The sequence below is a fragment of the Thermobia domestica genome, chromosome 7, assembly GCF_964235325.1.
Source record: "Thermobia domestica chromosome 7, izTheDome1.hap1.1, whole genome shotgun sequence".
Lineage (NCBI taxonomy): Eukaryota > Metazoa > Arthropoda > Insecta > Zygentoma > Lepismatidae > Thermobia > Thermobia domestica.
The window spans coordinates 268,024,183-268,039,665 of NC_137460.1; the positions used below are offsets into that span (position 1 = coordinate 268,024,183).

Below are 15,483 nucleotides of genomic sequence, written 5' to 3' on the forward strand. Positions count from 1 at the left end.
TGAAATCGTGTTTTTTGTCGTTGTTGGAATCTTGTAAATATAGTCGTAACGTTCATATTGATTTTCATCTTTTTCCCAAAAGTTTACACATCCCTCTCTTTCCCTGTTACTATTTTTTCCGTTTATCCCTGCTTTGCTACGGCAAATCAAGATTTCTTCTGTACCTACGTTTTGTCATAAACCGAAGCTGACAGAACGGTAGACAAAGCGAAGATATCGTAAAAATGGAAAAGTGAGCAAGTGATGAAATTAAGCTTAGATATTAAAAAACTAAAATTATCTTGCAGTACAAATCACAAAACCTGGTTAAACTGTATAGAAAATCTAATAATACTAAATGTAATTCATACAAGTTAAAAGAACATCAAAAGGTTATAAATGAACAAGTAGCTTTTACTGTATATGTTTACGGCCGTTTCGACATCTTTATTTCCACCTTTATCTTATTTTTTTTCTTTTAATACAGGTGGCTGTGTCGCTCAATTGATAAATTAAGATTTCACTTACTCACAATAATCTTCGACCGGTCAACACCTTCAGGGGCGTTGCAGTTATTATGATCTCAGAAGTTCCACGTCGGATAATCCCAAGTGCCCTCCGGAGTCCTCTTCTCATAGTAATAAGCGATCGTCCAAGCCGGCACAATTATTCCGTCCTTTTCAATGATTTGGAGCCAGAGTTTGTTACACAAAACTGAACTTACAAACGAATGTTAAGATGCTAACACATTTCTACTAGTCACTTCAGTGCTGATTTCTGCACAATATTAGAAAAAATATTTTACACGAAGGTGTATGCAAATATCGTACAATCGCTGATGATAAACTAAAAAAAATGGCTCTCGTGTATGCAAACGGCGGTTTAGCTTGCGAAGCTGAATCCGTACAAGTGGAGAACTCATAAGAGTATAACGTGTGTTTACTTTAGAACAATGTACACCACTCGGCTTCGTGTGTGCCTTTCCGAGCGACGACTAGGCGTCGTGCAAAACATTGAAGGTTATTTTATCAAACCAAAGCTTGTATGTGGTCAGCGGGAAAAATCTCGATTTTCACTCCTAGCATCGGGACCGAAATTATCGTCCTATTGTCTTTTAGTTATGACAGTGCGTAGGTGCAGGATGATCGTCCCGAAATTCAGATATAAGGAAACTGTCACCAGAAATGCAGCACTCACGTGATCAGTGTCCCTATTTCTTGAGCATGTGTTGCCATAAGACCGGAGATGGTCTTACTAACACAAGTGTACCAAATACCAAACTGATGAAAAAGTTTTCAAGGTTGCTCCTCCAAATACGAGGCTTGGTTAATAAAGTTTAAACTTAACATTGTCCTATTTCTTTTAAATTCCAAAGAATGAGCCTCATGTCGTGATAGCCGAAACGTTGTCTTTATGATGTTATCCTATGTATAGTACTAAATTTTTGTACGAAACAATTTACCCTTGATTTAGTTTTGGATTTTTGCACAGTAAATAAAACGGACAAACCAAAACTTCGTAGGTTGATTCGGTGGTAAGATGGTTAACGCGTTGCTGTCTGGAATAAATGGTCGTGGGCTCAAGTCTCGGAAGTTGAAACATTTTCATTCTAAATATGTTTCTATATGTTCACATATATTATTAATATTTCTTTTCTTGCACTTCACATATGTTATCTTAGACCATGTGTTCATGGATTAGGTAATTTAAACCAGGTTTCGTTATATATACTTATAGTTTCCTATCTTTACTTCAAAATGGATTTCTATATGTTCACATTTGTTAATATTTATTTAATAAGTTAACAAGTTAATAATTATTTAACAAGTAAGGATATATTAGCAGAAAATATAGAACGATGCCAAAGCATATTTTTTTTTGACACAGCAATGCATTATTTTTTCTTTATTCCGAAAGTTACTGCCAGTGTGTGCTATGCAGCCAAACCTTCTACTCACTGTTATTGCGGTGGCATCAGTTTTCTGCACGTACACCGATTGTGAAATCAGTTTTTCTCTTCAAAAATGACCTATGGATTATTATTCTGATAAAATATAGAAAGTATCAGTGTTAAAACTATAATAGTTTTATTTAGACCCGAACACATTTTAGCACTATTTTAGAACAGCCATTTCAAAACTGGCGTCGAATCTGGCGTAATATCACGGCTATTTTTTTTTTAACTATATACATATCAAATATGGAAGTAGTTCAAATTCACTATTATATCCAATTTCATTACTTATTTTCTTAGAGGAAGAGTGCTAAAAATCTATCACGTTGCAGTTTCTTGTAATCGATTCTGCATTCAAATAGTATGTTCATTTTTTCCGTTGAAATTCAATTCAAACTGGACATGGTTAAAATTATCCGTCTCGGGTTTCAACATTTATCGCTATAAAACGAAAATGGTAACAGGTATGTAGCAGCTGTTGTTTTGTAAGTGATTAGTAATCATGTTATCTGATTTTCATAGAGAAAAACTGTATAAGCTGTCGAGCAGCTCTTCTGCGATCGGGTCAGCGTCCGAATAATACGTTCTGTCTTTTTCCTTAACTTTCTATTCAAATTAGAAGTGCTTCAGATTAACAAGTTTTTTCAACATTTATCTTTATAGAAGTGAAAGAGTAACGGATAACTAGTAATAGATACTTGAGATAGATCCAGCGTCCAAGGAACAGATTCCTTCTTCGATCTTGTTAATATATGGGAACAAATTGTTATAGATGTACTACTTCATGTTTGAATATTGAATTGGCATATGTTGAATGTCGACTGTAAAGCGATATTCACTTGTTATTTGGGTATTGTATAAAGTGTTTAATAAACCCCACCAGGTTGATACTTTTAGCCATGCATAAAAAAGTTGTAGCTATATAACAGATACTTGGCAGAAGTTATGTGAATGGTTAATAAAAAATGTTCCGCCATGACTGCCATGAAATTTAACCTTTAACCTGATTTGAAATATTATTTTAGTACTAGGCAATGCTGTTATTTGTTCGTTTTCTAGCGACTGATGTATGTTTTAACCACTACAAGATTTTACCGTTGCGACATTTACGTTGGTTATTTCACACATTCCGCTAACACCGCATTATTTGTTCATAAACGCAGATATTTTACGAATTATGTAACTTTTTGAACTTGTTCATTATAGATACCTTAGTGTAAACATAGTGTTCGGCCGGTATTATGTATGTTGGTGATTCTACCTACCTGCACAATTGTATAGATCAGGGCTGAAAGGGTGACAGTTTAATATTTAAAAACCAGGAAAAAGACGTTAAATTTTGAATAACTTACTTAGCGTGTGATGAACGAAAAGAAATTTTACGTGCTATATATTTAGTTTACATTTACACTAAGAAGATATCACAATTTTACACAAATAATGAAATTGATATATCTACGATAGGCGGGTCACGTCACTTGCGTCGCTATGTCTGTGAACTGTAAAACTTTTGTGACATTTTGGTGTGTGAAAAACGAAAAGATAATATTATAGGATACGATACTCTAAGAGTGGGCTATAATGATCCAAGTTGGCATGGTTTAGTGTAGGATGATAGCCAGTCGAGAAGTTAAATTTGTGAGGTGTGGGACTTCGGGTTTGGTTAATCACTGGGTGAACGAGTTTCGTATATTTTTGAATGTATACTAAAATTTAAAGTGAAATATATATTTTACCTTTTAAGCTATTGCTGCTAAAATTACACATTGACAATTATTATGAAAACTTCAAATGAAGGTCACGTTTTTTCAATTAAGTTACTATTTCGGCCTTCGTTCACAATTTCGTGAACGTATGTTCAGTATGTTGTACTTTATTGTAACCAGCGAAACAAACACCTGATCTCGAAGGTGCTACCTCTGTAACAAAGTGTGCAGATAACCAGTGCTTAACTTCTACTTTAAAATTTTACAGATAGTACAGTAAATACAACCGGGACCAAGCTTTTGCTTATTGTCCCTAGTTCAGGATTTGTGCAGGAACTTGATCCTAACTCGTACTTTAATGAAATGTGGACTAGTTTCAAGACGCATTTGTGCGAAGAAATCATATTTTGACTGGAATACTATAAATAAAATATATACTTTCTTCGAAATGCGATGGCAAATTTGGAAAAAGATTTTCTTGAAAATGTATTTCAAATGTTAATTATTATTATTATTTTGTAGTTTTTACGTTGTATGTGTTTATGAATGTCCAATGTTCGTTACAACATTAGTCATATAGAATTACGTAATTCTATTCCTCCAAGTCTGTGTTTAAAGGAGGCATATTTATGTATGATGCCGTTAAAGGTACGTAGATATACTTAGTGAACAATGTCTGTAAGTGTTCTTCCTTGAGTATTGTATTGTAGTAACGCGGGAATGAAACACAAAATATTAATGTGAATTATCGAGGGAGAAGTAGTGATTCTTCGATATTTTTCCCAAGAAGTAGGTAGATGTACTTCTCCATATAAGTAAATTGCTCCATACTACGTTAAAAAAGAACGCTCGGAAATGATAAAGGCGTTGTCTGAAAGAGAAACAATGAAAATACTTTGTTTCGCAGTAAATTTTTGTAAGTCGTATACTACAAGCCTTTTTGCGGTTTTTGACGTTACTCTTGTTAAAGCATCTAAAGAAGTCTATAAGTTTATTTGAAGTTTACAGCTTATTGTCACAATATCCCCTTGAAAACGTAGTTTTTCTACATTTTTTACGCTATCAACATTGTAATCACTTGAGTGCATCAGACAATGCGTGATGAAGTTGTGTACATTGCATATTCATTTTATATCATATGGTAAATTTGTGTATTATGAAATCTGCGCAAAATTGTCCGTTTTCATCTAAGTCGTAAATAACTTGCTCACTGGTATAGAGTAAAAATTTTTCATGACAATTTTCACCTCCTAAGCATAATCCACTCACCAGATACTCTGCTTTTAGTGTAGCACTTATAGATTTTCTCTTACTCGTGGGATCTTCATTCTGGAGACAGTAACGTAAAAAAGATAACCAGTTTTCTAAATGAGATACATCATACATGTCTGGCTCATTGCAGACATGAAAAATTTAATTTCAATCGATTCAGCCATATCTGTAGTTAATATCAGATTAGGTTGATGTCAAATGTTTTGTACTAAGGTATAATAACAGATTGTTCCTCTTCTCACTCTTGAATGCTGTAATTCCGAAAACACTGCTGCACGTGACACTTTTTTAAAAGTGAAAAACCTATTGTGCCAACTTCCCTTTCTCTAACAGGAGAGACCACTTAGATTAAGAGTGTTGACCTACAAATTTAATCCCCATTTGAATTAACGTAACGTAATAAAATGCCATTTAATTGTAGACGCTCTGCATATTCAATTATTTATTTCAAATAGTTCAGCTGCCTGTATTTTATAATGTGATAATAACATATTTCTTCAATATTTCGGTACTCAAAGTGCAGCATTTATCTTCGCACGCCCTATTTACTTTTAACGTAAAAAACAATAATGACTAAAGTGTTTCACGATGGTAATAACACTCTAGGTGTATTGTTTGCAAAAGCCGTGAAATAGCAGGATTCCGAACCCAGTATATATATTTCGATTTCTGCGAATGACATTACACCGGGTTATGATAAATTTAAATTCTATGTTTAGAGCACAAACATAAAAGCACTAGTAATAATCTAAGAGTAACGAAGGTTTTGATGGTTGTCCACATTACGTTAACGTGGAATTCTGGAATCGTTATATCATGTATTTCAAGTAAGTAGATTAAATTTACAAGAAATTGAAAAATGTATGCTTCTCGAAAGTATTTATTTAATAAGAATGTATCAGATGTAAATACGTAGCTACATATCAATATACGCAAAATTTTACTATCTCGAGGTATCAGACTATATAAAATCGCAACTTGAAATTGATATACATAAGGAAATCACATATCTTTTGCAAAATTTTAAAGTTTTTATATCGCCCATTTGTTTCTTTGTAATCATAGTGACAGTTTTTTGTAGCTCCAATTCCAACAAGTTCTTCCTATTTTTAAATTTTCTGACACAAAAAGTAATGATATATAATTAATGTTAGTGGCAACGGGTCTGTATTTTCACTTATAATAATGAAATATTTATTCCACATAGGACAAAATAAGTACTTTTGTATGTACCAGGTTAACTCTGATATCGTATAAATCTTGACGGACTTAAGTCTTTGACCAGGTAATGGCCACTGCTTTGAAACAAATGCAGGTTATGAGAATTACATCTATCATATCTGTACTTTGCTGTGCAGAAGAATTATACTTCTGGATCATGATCGCAATGGCTCATGGTGAGTGATTTGTCGTAGTTTGTCACGGTGGTGGCGGTGGGTCGCAGTGGGTTATATGCTGTTGACCCACGACCAAGTGACCCACCGATTCAACGAAAAACTCCAACTGTGCACTTTCCGGAATATCCGTACAGATTTTGGAAAAGTTCCAAAGATATGTAATGGTTACATTTTATGTAAAGGTATTACTAGTCTGCAGTTTCATATTTGAATGCAATTACGATTCGCCGTGACTTCTTCTATATATTTTTTCGTCACAAAACCAATAGAAAATACAACTTTTTCGATTCAGGTTGGTTTGGGTTAACAGCTTGAAAATGAAATCCTTTAATGTCCAGTGATTATGCCTGTTAGGTTACAGAAGAGCATGATTAAAGCAAGTGAATTATGATGGACGTATTATAATGTAGATAAGAATTTTCGTACGGGGACACATCGTATTAAAGCCTATAAAAACGCCCGTAGCGTTAGCCAGTAGTTACAAAATAGTCGGGATTGGAGAGAAGTGTCAGTACCATCAGGACATACCCTCTCCATACGTCCCTACAATTAGTTAAATGTTATAACGGGAAGTTTCGAGACAAATTTCGTGTAGAATGTAGGGATTCTGAATTTACAAGAGCCGTAAGTAAATTTATTTTAACTAATAATTATGCCGGCTAAGCTACAGAAGGTGTCGATAATGAGAATGAAAGAAATTTTCGAATAATGAAAGTGGAAGGAAGCGGAACACGGAGAAAACTTATACACACCGTGTTTGTTCAGTACAATACTCATAAACGGGAATTGGGTGAATCAGGTTGAACCATTAAATTTACAACACTTCAATAATAATAATAATAATAATAATAATAATAATAATAATAATGGTATTAAAAGTTTTAAGTTGACCTAGAATTTGGCAAAACACTTAAACGTAGGTTTCGGAGAAGGGGTTCCGTACCTTCCTGAGACATTTCTGCAGCTACTCAAATTTAATCGAAAGCTTTCTGCTAAAATTTCCTGTAAAAAATATTCTATTGTACGTTTTCAGGAAAATAACTGTAATAAAAACAACTGAATATCATTGAACACTAAGGGTTATTATAAACTAACATGTGGACTTTGCAGATGTAGTTATATAAGCTTTGCTAAAAAAAACATATATATATATTCACATACCATAACTCTGTGAACTCTAAAATACAAAGTAAGAAAATAATACATAAAATTCAGTCTACAGAGCAATTGTTACCTATAGAGTGGCATATACTTTTTTGAGAATCGAGATGAGACGAGCAATGTTTACGATACTTTTCGTCTCGTCTCGATTGTCATCTCTAAAGCGTGACGATATTGTGAGTTAGCCTTGTTCCATCTCGAATTAAAACGTTAAGCCTCATTCCGATTTTGTTCGGTTTGTTTTAGAATCGAGATGAGATGTTCCCCTTTTAATGGGCAACATTACGCAAAACCGAAATATATATTTGCCTAATATCACGTTTCTACTTACAATGGTATGACCTGTGTGATAATAAGTTTTTATTGTTTAAATATTTCACAACATAATTATTATCATTACTAGTATTATTCCTGAAAATTTGATAGTTCAAGTACTGAAACAAACGAATATTCAAATATTTGAATGTAATAAAACGTCTGTCATTGCCGATAAATCGCAATCAAAATTCCTAACGTAGAGAAAAAAAAAAGTTGCTCGACGTGTATTCGGCGGAAGAACCTCCAGACTACTGGTCAAGTGTCTAGACCACTGAACCACGATCACTACGCTGCAAACCATTCATCTTTAGTCTGGTTACGTTAAGCTTCTCCGCCTCAGCTTGGAAAGTTGTATGTTACTTTTTTCTTCGTTTCAAAACGATTTTCGTGTTCCACTTATGATGATATAAGTGAATAATCTTCGGTAGATTTTATATTAGTAAGTTGAGTTGTCCTTAAACCTTTGGTTCAGAAGTTTGTGTTTTCTCCACACGAAACTACAGATATGACAGATTTAATTCTCATTCTCTCCATTTGTTTCAAAGCAGTCGTCATTACAAAGACTTATGACCGCCACGATACAAATGATTGTTCAATTTGATATAGAGAAGAAAACTACAGCCTCTTATTTTGAAAGTAGAAAGATACGGAAACTTCTCAGTGGTACTAGATTTCGTATTTCTACAATATTTCATGTAACAAAACAAATTGTGCGTAATTTTATCATGAAATATATCCAATGATGATACTTTTTTTTTTCTACTTAATCATTATGTCCAATCACATTTCGTTGTTTGTTGAATATGTTGCAGGCCCCATAACGTATTTGATTCCCATGGAGAAGAGAATACGTTTATTATATTAAAGAAAACCATTTCTCATTCAGATGTGGAATCCCATACTTCGATGCAGTTTGGCAAAGGATTTCATCGATCACGTTTGTCAAGACGTATGGTGACACAGGAAAGTGGAAAGCGTCATATGTATCAAGACACTGATGAACGCTTTATTCAAAGTTCAACTTTGTCAATCGGTAAGTTACTGCATACTAGTGAGAAATCCCACATCTGCGGAGTATGTGAAAAGAAATTTCGTGTATATTCAAGTTTGGCTAGGCACATGTTAATCCATACAGGAGAAAAACATCACACTTGCCAACAGTGTGGTAAAGCATTTAATCAACGTTCAAATTTGGCTAAACATATGTTAATCCACACTGGAGAAAAACCTCACACGTGCCATGAGTGTGGTAAGGCATTTAATCAACGTTCAAGTTTGGCTACACACATGTTAATCCACACAGGAGAAAAGGATCACATATGCCAAGAGTGTGGTAAGTCATTTAATCGACGTTCAAGTTTGGTTACACACACGTTAATCCACACAGTAGAAAAGAATCACACATGCCAAGAGTGTGGTAAGGGATTCAAACAACGTTCAGGTTTGGCTACACACATGTTAATCCACACAGGAGAAAAAAAGCATTCTTGTCCAGATTGTGGCAAGGCATTTAATCAACGTTCATATTTGGCTAGACACATGTCAATCCACACAGGGGAAAAAAATCACACTTGCGAAGAGTGTGGTAAGGGATTTAATCGACGTTCAAGTTTGGTTAGACACATGTTAATCCACACAGGAGAAAATATGTACACTTGCCTAGAGTGTTGCAAGGGATTTAATCTACGTTCAAGTTTGGTTCGACACATGCTAATCCACACAGGAGAGAAACCTCACATTTGCGAAAAGTGTGGTAAGGCATTTTATCAGCGTTCACATTTGGTTACACACATGTTAATCCACACAGGAGAAAAGCACCACACATGCCAAGAGTGCAGTGAGGCATTTAAACTACGTTTACATTTGGCTACACACATGTTAATCCACACAGGAGAAAAAAATCACACTTGCCAAAAATGTGGTAGTTCATTTAAACAACGTTCATATTTGGCTAGACATATGTCAATCCACGGAGGAGAAAAACTTTGCACGTGCCAAGAGTGTGGTAAGGGATTTAATCGACGTTCAAGTTTGGTTCGACACATGTTAATCCACACAGGAGAAAAAACTCAGACGTGCGAAGAGTGTGGTAAGGCATTTACTCAGCGTTCAACTTTGGCCACACACATGAAAATCCACACAGGAGGAAAACATCACACGTGCGAAGAGTGTGGTAAGGCATTCACTAAACGTTCACATTTGCCTAGACACATGTTAATCCACACAGGAGAAAAGAATCACACATGCCAAGAATGTGGTTGGTCATTTGGTCGACGTTCAGATTTGGTCCTACACATGTTAATCCACACAGGAGCAAAATCTCACACGTGTCAAGACACTGGAAAAGATTTTATTCAAGGTTGTATGTGCCAAAAGAAGACTTATTAATAATAGTGAACATGATTTCACTCCAGTTGTTAACGTCTTCGATTTTAAAGCGACTTTAATGGCATTCTTATCTAAAGTGTTAATGACTTTTAAGGAAATTCGTGGTGTATGTTCGAAAAGAGTTTGTGTACCAAAACTTCGTTACACAGTATCTTCTACTCTTTTTCGCTCACTGTCGTTCCTGAAGCGCGGGATGATGATGTAAAGTGAATATACATAGCTATGTTTCGTATTCCTTAACTATTATTGTTGATAAATCAGGTTTTAAATTTTATTCAAAAGCCTTCTGCTTACTTTGTACGTATCTGGTATTGTAAGGAAACGTCACACCTGTCAAGACAAAACGGCATACAAAATTTTAGTCCATTTATTAATATAACTGTATATTAACACATTTGTATAAGGTTTAAAGGGCGATCCTTTAAAATCTAGCAATAACGATTTAGCAGCTTCTAATTCTAGTGCCTCATTTTATTTCGCGTTCAAGCTTGACAAGACAAATTTTAATATACGTAAGTGGAAAACATCACACATACGACGAGTTTAGAAAAGTATTTGGTGTATGTTCAAGTTTGGCAGGACGTTTTAATACACAGATGAAAATCTCACACACAGTTGAAAAGAAGATTTAAATGGAGCTCACATTTTGCAATGCAAGATATGTTGAACGATTTACTGAAAAATAAAGTTTCTACATATAATGGTATAGTCAAGTTACACACGTAATAAAATATACAAATGTGAAACATCTTAGTTGTGAAATGTTTGCGGTAAAATTCTTTAAATATCACGTTCCTTAACTTTCATCCGCTCAAGTACTGCCAATTCGCATTTCCGCTGGCGACGACATCAATTCGGCCTCATCGATTAATCACATATTTCAGCATTGTACATGATGCAAAATGTATACTCTGGAGCATTAAGGTTTATTAAATTAAGACAAATTATTGTTGACCAAAAGTATACTTTTAATTTAATTTAAATTACAACACTGCTAAATATGAGTGAACACACTGAACAAATCACAAAAGAACAGAATCTAACCTAATCAACATCCATGTCACTGAGCTAGCTGTGATAATATAGATTTTATTGCAGGTAGCAGTAATCATTGAGTGCTTTTTGCACATGCTTTTCCACAATATGTAGATGCCAGGCGGATTCAAAGTTAATCAACCTCCACGCAATGCCCCCTTTCTGAGATTGCTGTCATTTAGTAGTTGTTGTTCACTGCCTTCTGAACACGTTTTTCCCACAATCATTACATTCAAGGTGAGTTCTGTTTTGTCTTGACCAGGAGATGTAGCAGATATTTCTTCCGATATGATAGACTGGTTCATCATCGGTATTTTGCTTTATGTATTCTGCCAAGAACAGCAGCAATTTTTTTTTTTCAAAGTTTAGGTTTCAGAACGAGCTTTCAGGTTTTCATTTATTAGTTCTGGTGCTAGCTCGTACAGATGTGGTCTTCTGTATTATTTTTGATGTTAGGGAGGTTAAAAATGAAACAGTGACTGAAAAATAATGAAAGTTTTACTTACATTTTATGTAAATGAGAACCAAAAAAAATCACGTTTTGCCTCCCTTTGACGGCAGATGGGGCATCCACCCTCCAATATCAACTTTGGGATTGTACTCAACCGGAAGTGATGTCTTTGATAATTTTCTCGTAGAAGATTAATATGTTTCAGGGTAGCGAGATACTGCTTTTGGATGACACATAACTTGTTAATCCAGTTTTATAAATGGAAGAGAAACGGGCTGTTTTCCAAGAACAGGGAAAACAGATTTCCCTGAAGCATCTATGAAAAATGAGTGAAAGCGGAAAAGAAATAATAGATGACGTCGAACGCAGAAAGGTTTTGCTTATATTGTTCTGGCCAGAGGCTCTCAGACCGGAGAGAAAAACAGTAACTCATCCTCTGCAGAAGTGATAGATAAATGAGATATAGTGGACGAGCAAACGGATTGAACAGGGAAGTACGTTGATTATCCAGTTTTGAATTTATTATAAAATAACTCATTAAAATTTTATGTTCTTCCCTCAACTTCTGCACCTGATGCATCATTGTACATTACAAGAGGTATGCTAGAAGTTTTAGACCTAAGACCAAAATTGTTTAGTGTTGTTGATGCTGGTGTCTGATTTTTTTAAATCTAGTTTAGGTATTTGCTACATCTCAATAGCTATTTTCCTATATCAGAAATTCTTTTAAGGATATGTGTTCATTTGGAAATGCACGCCACAGTTCCCAAAGCTTTTTCTTATTTCGGAATGTGTGGCGACTCTGTTCGCCGTACTTTGTTGGAAATTTCATTGCTTTTACTTTTTGAACAGTACAAAATATTTATTGTTGCATTAAAAACATCGGAGAAATAACCCACTGTCTCGTTTATTGTTCAATCTAGTAAAAGTGTCCACTGTAACACCTGTAGTACTTTACAAATTTCAGCCAAAGGGGCCTTCCTTCAGCCAGGCACAAACATTCTTTTTTAGTTGGATTGCTGGCTTCTTTGGTTGGGAGTAACATATGGAACGGGGAACGCGCGGTCTGGGAGAAGCAACTTTTTATATGAGATGACACATTCTGTCGGAAAAATGGAGATGACATAACCTAAGCTGTTATTTTTACGCGCGTTATGAATATTGTACTATCCCAAATCGAGTTCTTGAATAGAATTATCGAGAAAGGGACTGATGTTATTCCATGTTTACTGTTGATACATATCTAAGCCCAAGTTATAGTCACCAAAATGAGCAACTTTGTCACCTTGTAATGGCAACTGGAAGTGATTAGTGGCATGTTTCAAGTAAATTTTGGGGACTGTTTCTATATGGTCTGCAGAAACACCCGACGAACTTTTTTGTTTTTGTACAGACTTAGCTCAAATAATTTCACACTCACGTACGAGATGATTCTGTGCTCTGCTGCCCCATTTATTTCAATACTACAAACTTTCCCCCTATTGTTTTGCGGTCGTTTATCTATGTAGACAATTGGTTGAGAAACGGCATTCCACTGTTCATTACCGATTCTTTCAATCATGTTTCACTCACCACTAAACAGCCATATTCCGGCAACAAACTAATATTCATAGCACAGTCCGTAAAATTGTTTTTAGTTCTTTGTGTATTTTGGTAGTATACTTTAAATGTGGTTTTCTGTTCCCCGCACTTTTGATCAGCATTCTTCTATACATCACCACATTAAACAGAGAATATGGAGTATCTAATTTGGCACACTTCTCTACCGAGGGATCACGTTGCCCAAGTCACTCTCACTCTTTTCTTGCCATCTGTGTTGAACAATGTAAATTATAATAATTGAGTGTTATGTAGCAATAAGAGATAACGGTATTTCACATCATTTCAAGTTGGAGATACTGTCAAATGCAGACCCTAGCCGTAAGCTTACTACTGGGTTCACAATGGAAATGATAAAGCACAGAGAAACCAAATATATTTTTCCCGAAACACGAGCATGAACTAACTTTTCTACAGTTTGATGCCATCTTTTTGAACTTTATTCATAGACGACCCTAAGTACATTTAAAGTTTTCTGAGTGCCAAATTTAACATACAGATTTACGGTGTGGAGCCGCATCATCCAAAATCTATCAAAAACTTTTGATCCTCTAACCGTAAGTTCGCCACATAGGTTTCTTTGTCCGATTACCTAGTCCCACTCTGGAGCTATACCAACTTTCCCCATATTACAGTACTATATCGAAAAACTAAATCTCACCTATATAAACAAACGCTTCAAATCTCAGCATCCTTTATTCATGCAGTATCTAGTATCTCACTTTAGACCCCACACCAAATCGCTATCAGCATACCCCTTGTCCCTAATGTTTACGCTCTGTCAGTACAATTTACCCTCGTGAGATTCACCATTTTTAACCCTACAGTGGTAATGTGAAAAAAAATCATGAATGGTAACATTTTGCCTCCTGGGCCCAGAAATAGTTTTGCCTGTTAAGATGTGAACTAGGATTTAAATTTTTATTATCTTTACAATATTAAATACAAACACCAGACAGTGGGCACAATTTCAGCGAAACTGTACATTCATTTCACTGAAGCAATATATTACTTGTTATAATAAGCTCGATAACTATGTACTATTTTATTGCTTAAATAACGGCACTCAAAATAAAATATTAATTAAGTAGAAAGAAGTAAACCAGTATTTCTCCTAATAGCGGTGTATTACACATAGGGAAATTCACGTTTCAATTCTGCAGCAGTCTCCACACATCATTTTTGCGTGACTTAGGTAAATCTAAATCCACTTACAGCACTTCTGGCAAAAATATCTGTTCTTACTGTGCTTACACGTGTAACATCGTCCTCGTTTTCCTTAGAGTCAGGGGTACAGAAGCATTTTCTTCTAGAATCAATCCAGAAAACCTTGCCTCCGATTTTCGAAGCTCTGTGGGATTTTGTTTATTCAGTGCTCTCTTTCAATCACACTTTTCCCAGTTCCTTTAGGTATTTTCGCCCTTAGAATTTATTCACTCTTTTCGCTGAATGTGTAACATTACCATTGATCGCTTCTACATTTAAGAAGTGATAAAACCACGCCATTGGGCATCGTCTACTATTTCTGTCTTCGTCCTATTTAGTACCTATCAGGTCTAATGTGTCCACCCCAACTTTAGTTTCATTGTAAAGTGTGACGATCTCTGACTTCCTCTTATCTCCGATACTCTCATGTAATTTGTTGTGATTATGCATACTTGAGATCAGCACTACACACCGATTTTCCTTAGGTACGTAGGAGACAATGGTGCAGTTCTAATGAAAACGAAACACATTCCTGTAATCTTTTCTCTTTTGACATTCACAAACGCGGGGGCAACTCTTCCTTGTTTTTACAATTTGTCCCTATAATTGTTAACTTATTGTCCCATTCCATTGATTTAACTAAATTGCAGCTTGTAAACTAATTATTTTCAAAGGCCACGTTGCGAGATGATGCATAAATCGGTTGTCACAATCTCTTCACTACTTCCTCAGGTTTGTTACTTTCTGGAACGGACCTTCTAGTTGTGTCCTCACATACAGTTCCATATTTGTTGTGTAGTATAATGTTTCCCCAACAAGACAAAAAATTTTATTTCCATATTTTGCAGGTCTTTTGGCCATATACATACGAAATCCACATCTTCACCGGAAGTAGACAAGTGCCACATCCAAAATTGCTAACATACCAATTAAGAAAACTGTAATTGCAGTTTTTCACAAATAATTAAAAAAAAGTCACGAATTGGGGCTAATCTAGAGCTGAAGGTTATATCTGAT

The 15,483-nt window shown here is 35.1% G+C and overlaps 1 protein-coding gene across 6 annotated transcripts in view; it reads left to right on the forward strand.

Annotated features, from left to right (window-relative positions):
- LOC145690905 (uncharacterized) overlaps positions 1-15,483 on the forward strand; it is a 50,138-nt gene that overhangs the window by 22,376 nt on the left and 12,279 nt on the right. The window contains exon 3 of one of the 6 annotated variants that reach the window (XR_014132299.1): positions 8,600-8,731. The exons of 1 other annotated variant lie outside the window; for it this stretch is intronic. Coding sequence is in view for 3 of the 5 variants with exons in the window: in XM_081766329.1 (XP_081622455.1) it covers positions 8,600-10,175 (1,576 nt within the window). In the remaining 2 variants the exon portion in view is untranslated. Of the gene's footprint in view, positions 1-8,599; positions 13,393-15,483 lie in introns of those variants that run through there. 4 more of the 6 variants (XR_014132298.1, XM_081766331.1, XM_081766329.1 and 1 more) reach the window with 4 other exon arrangements.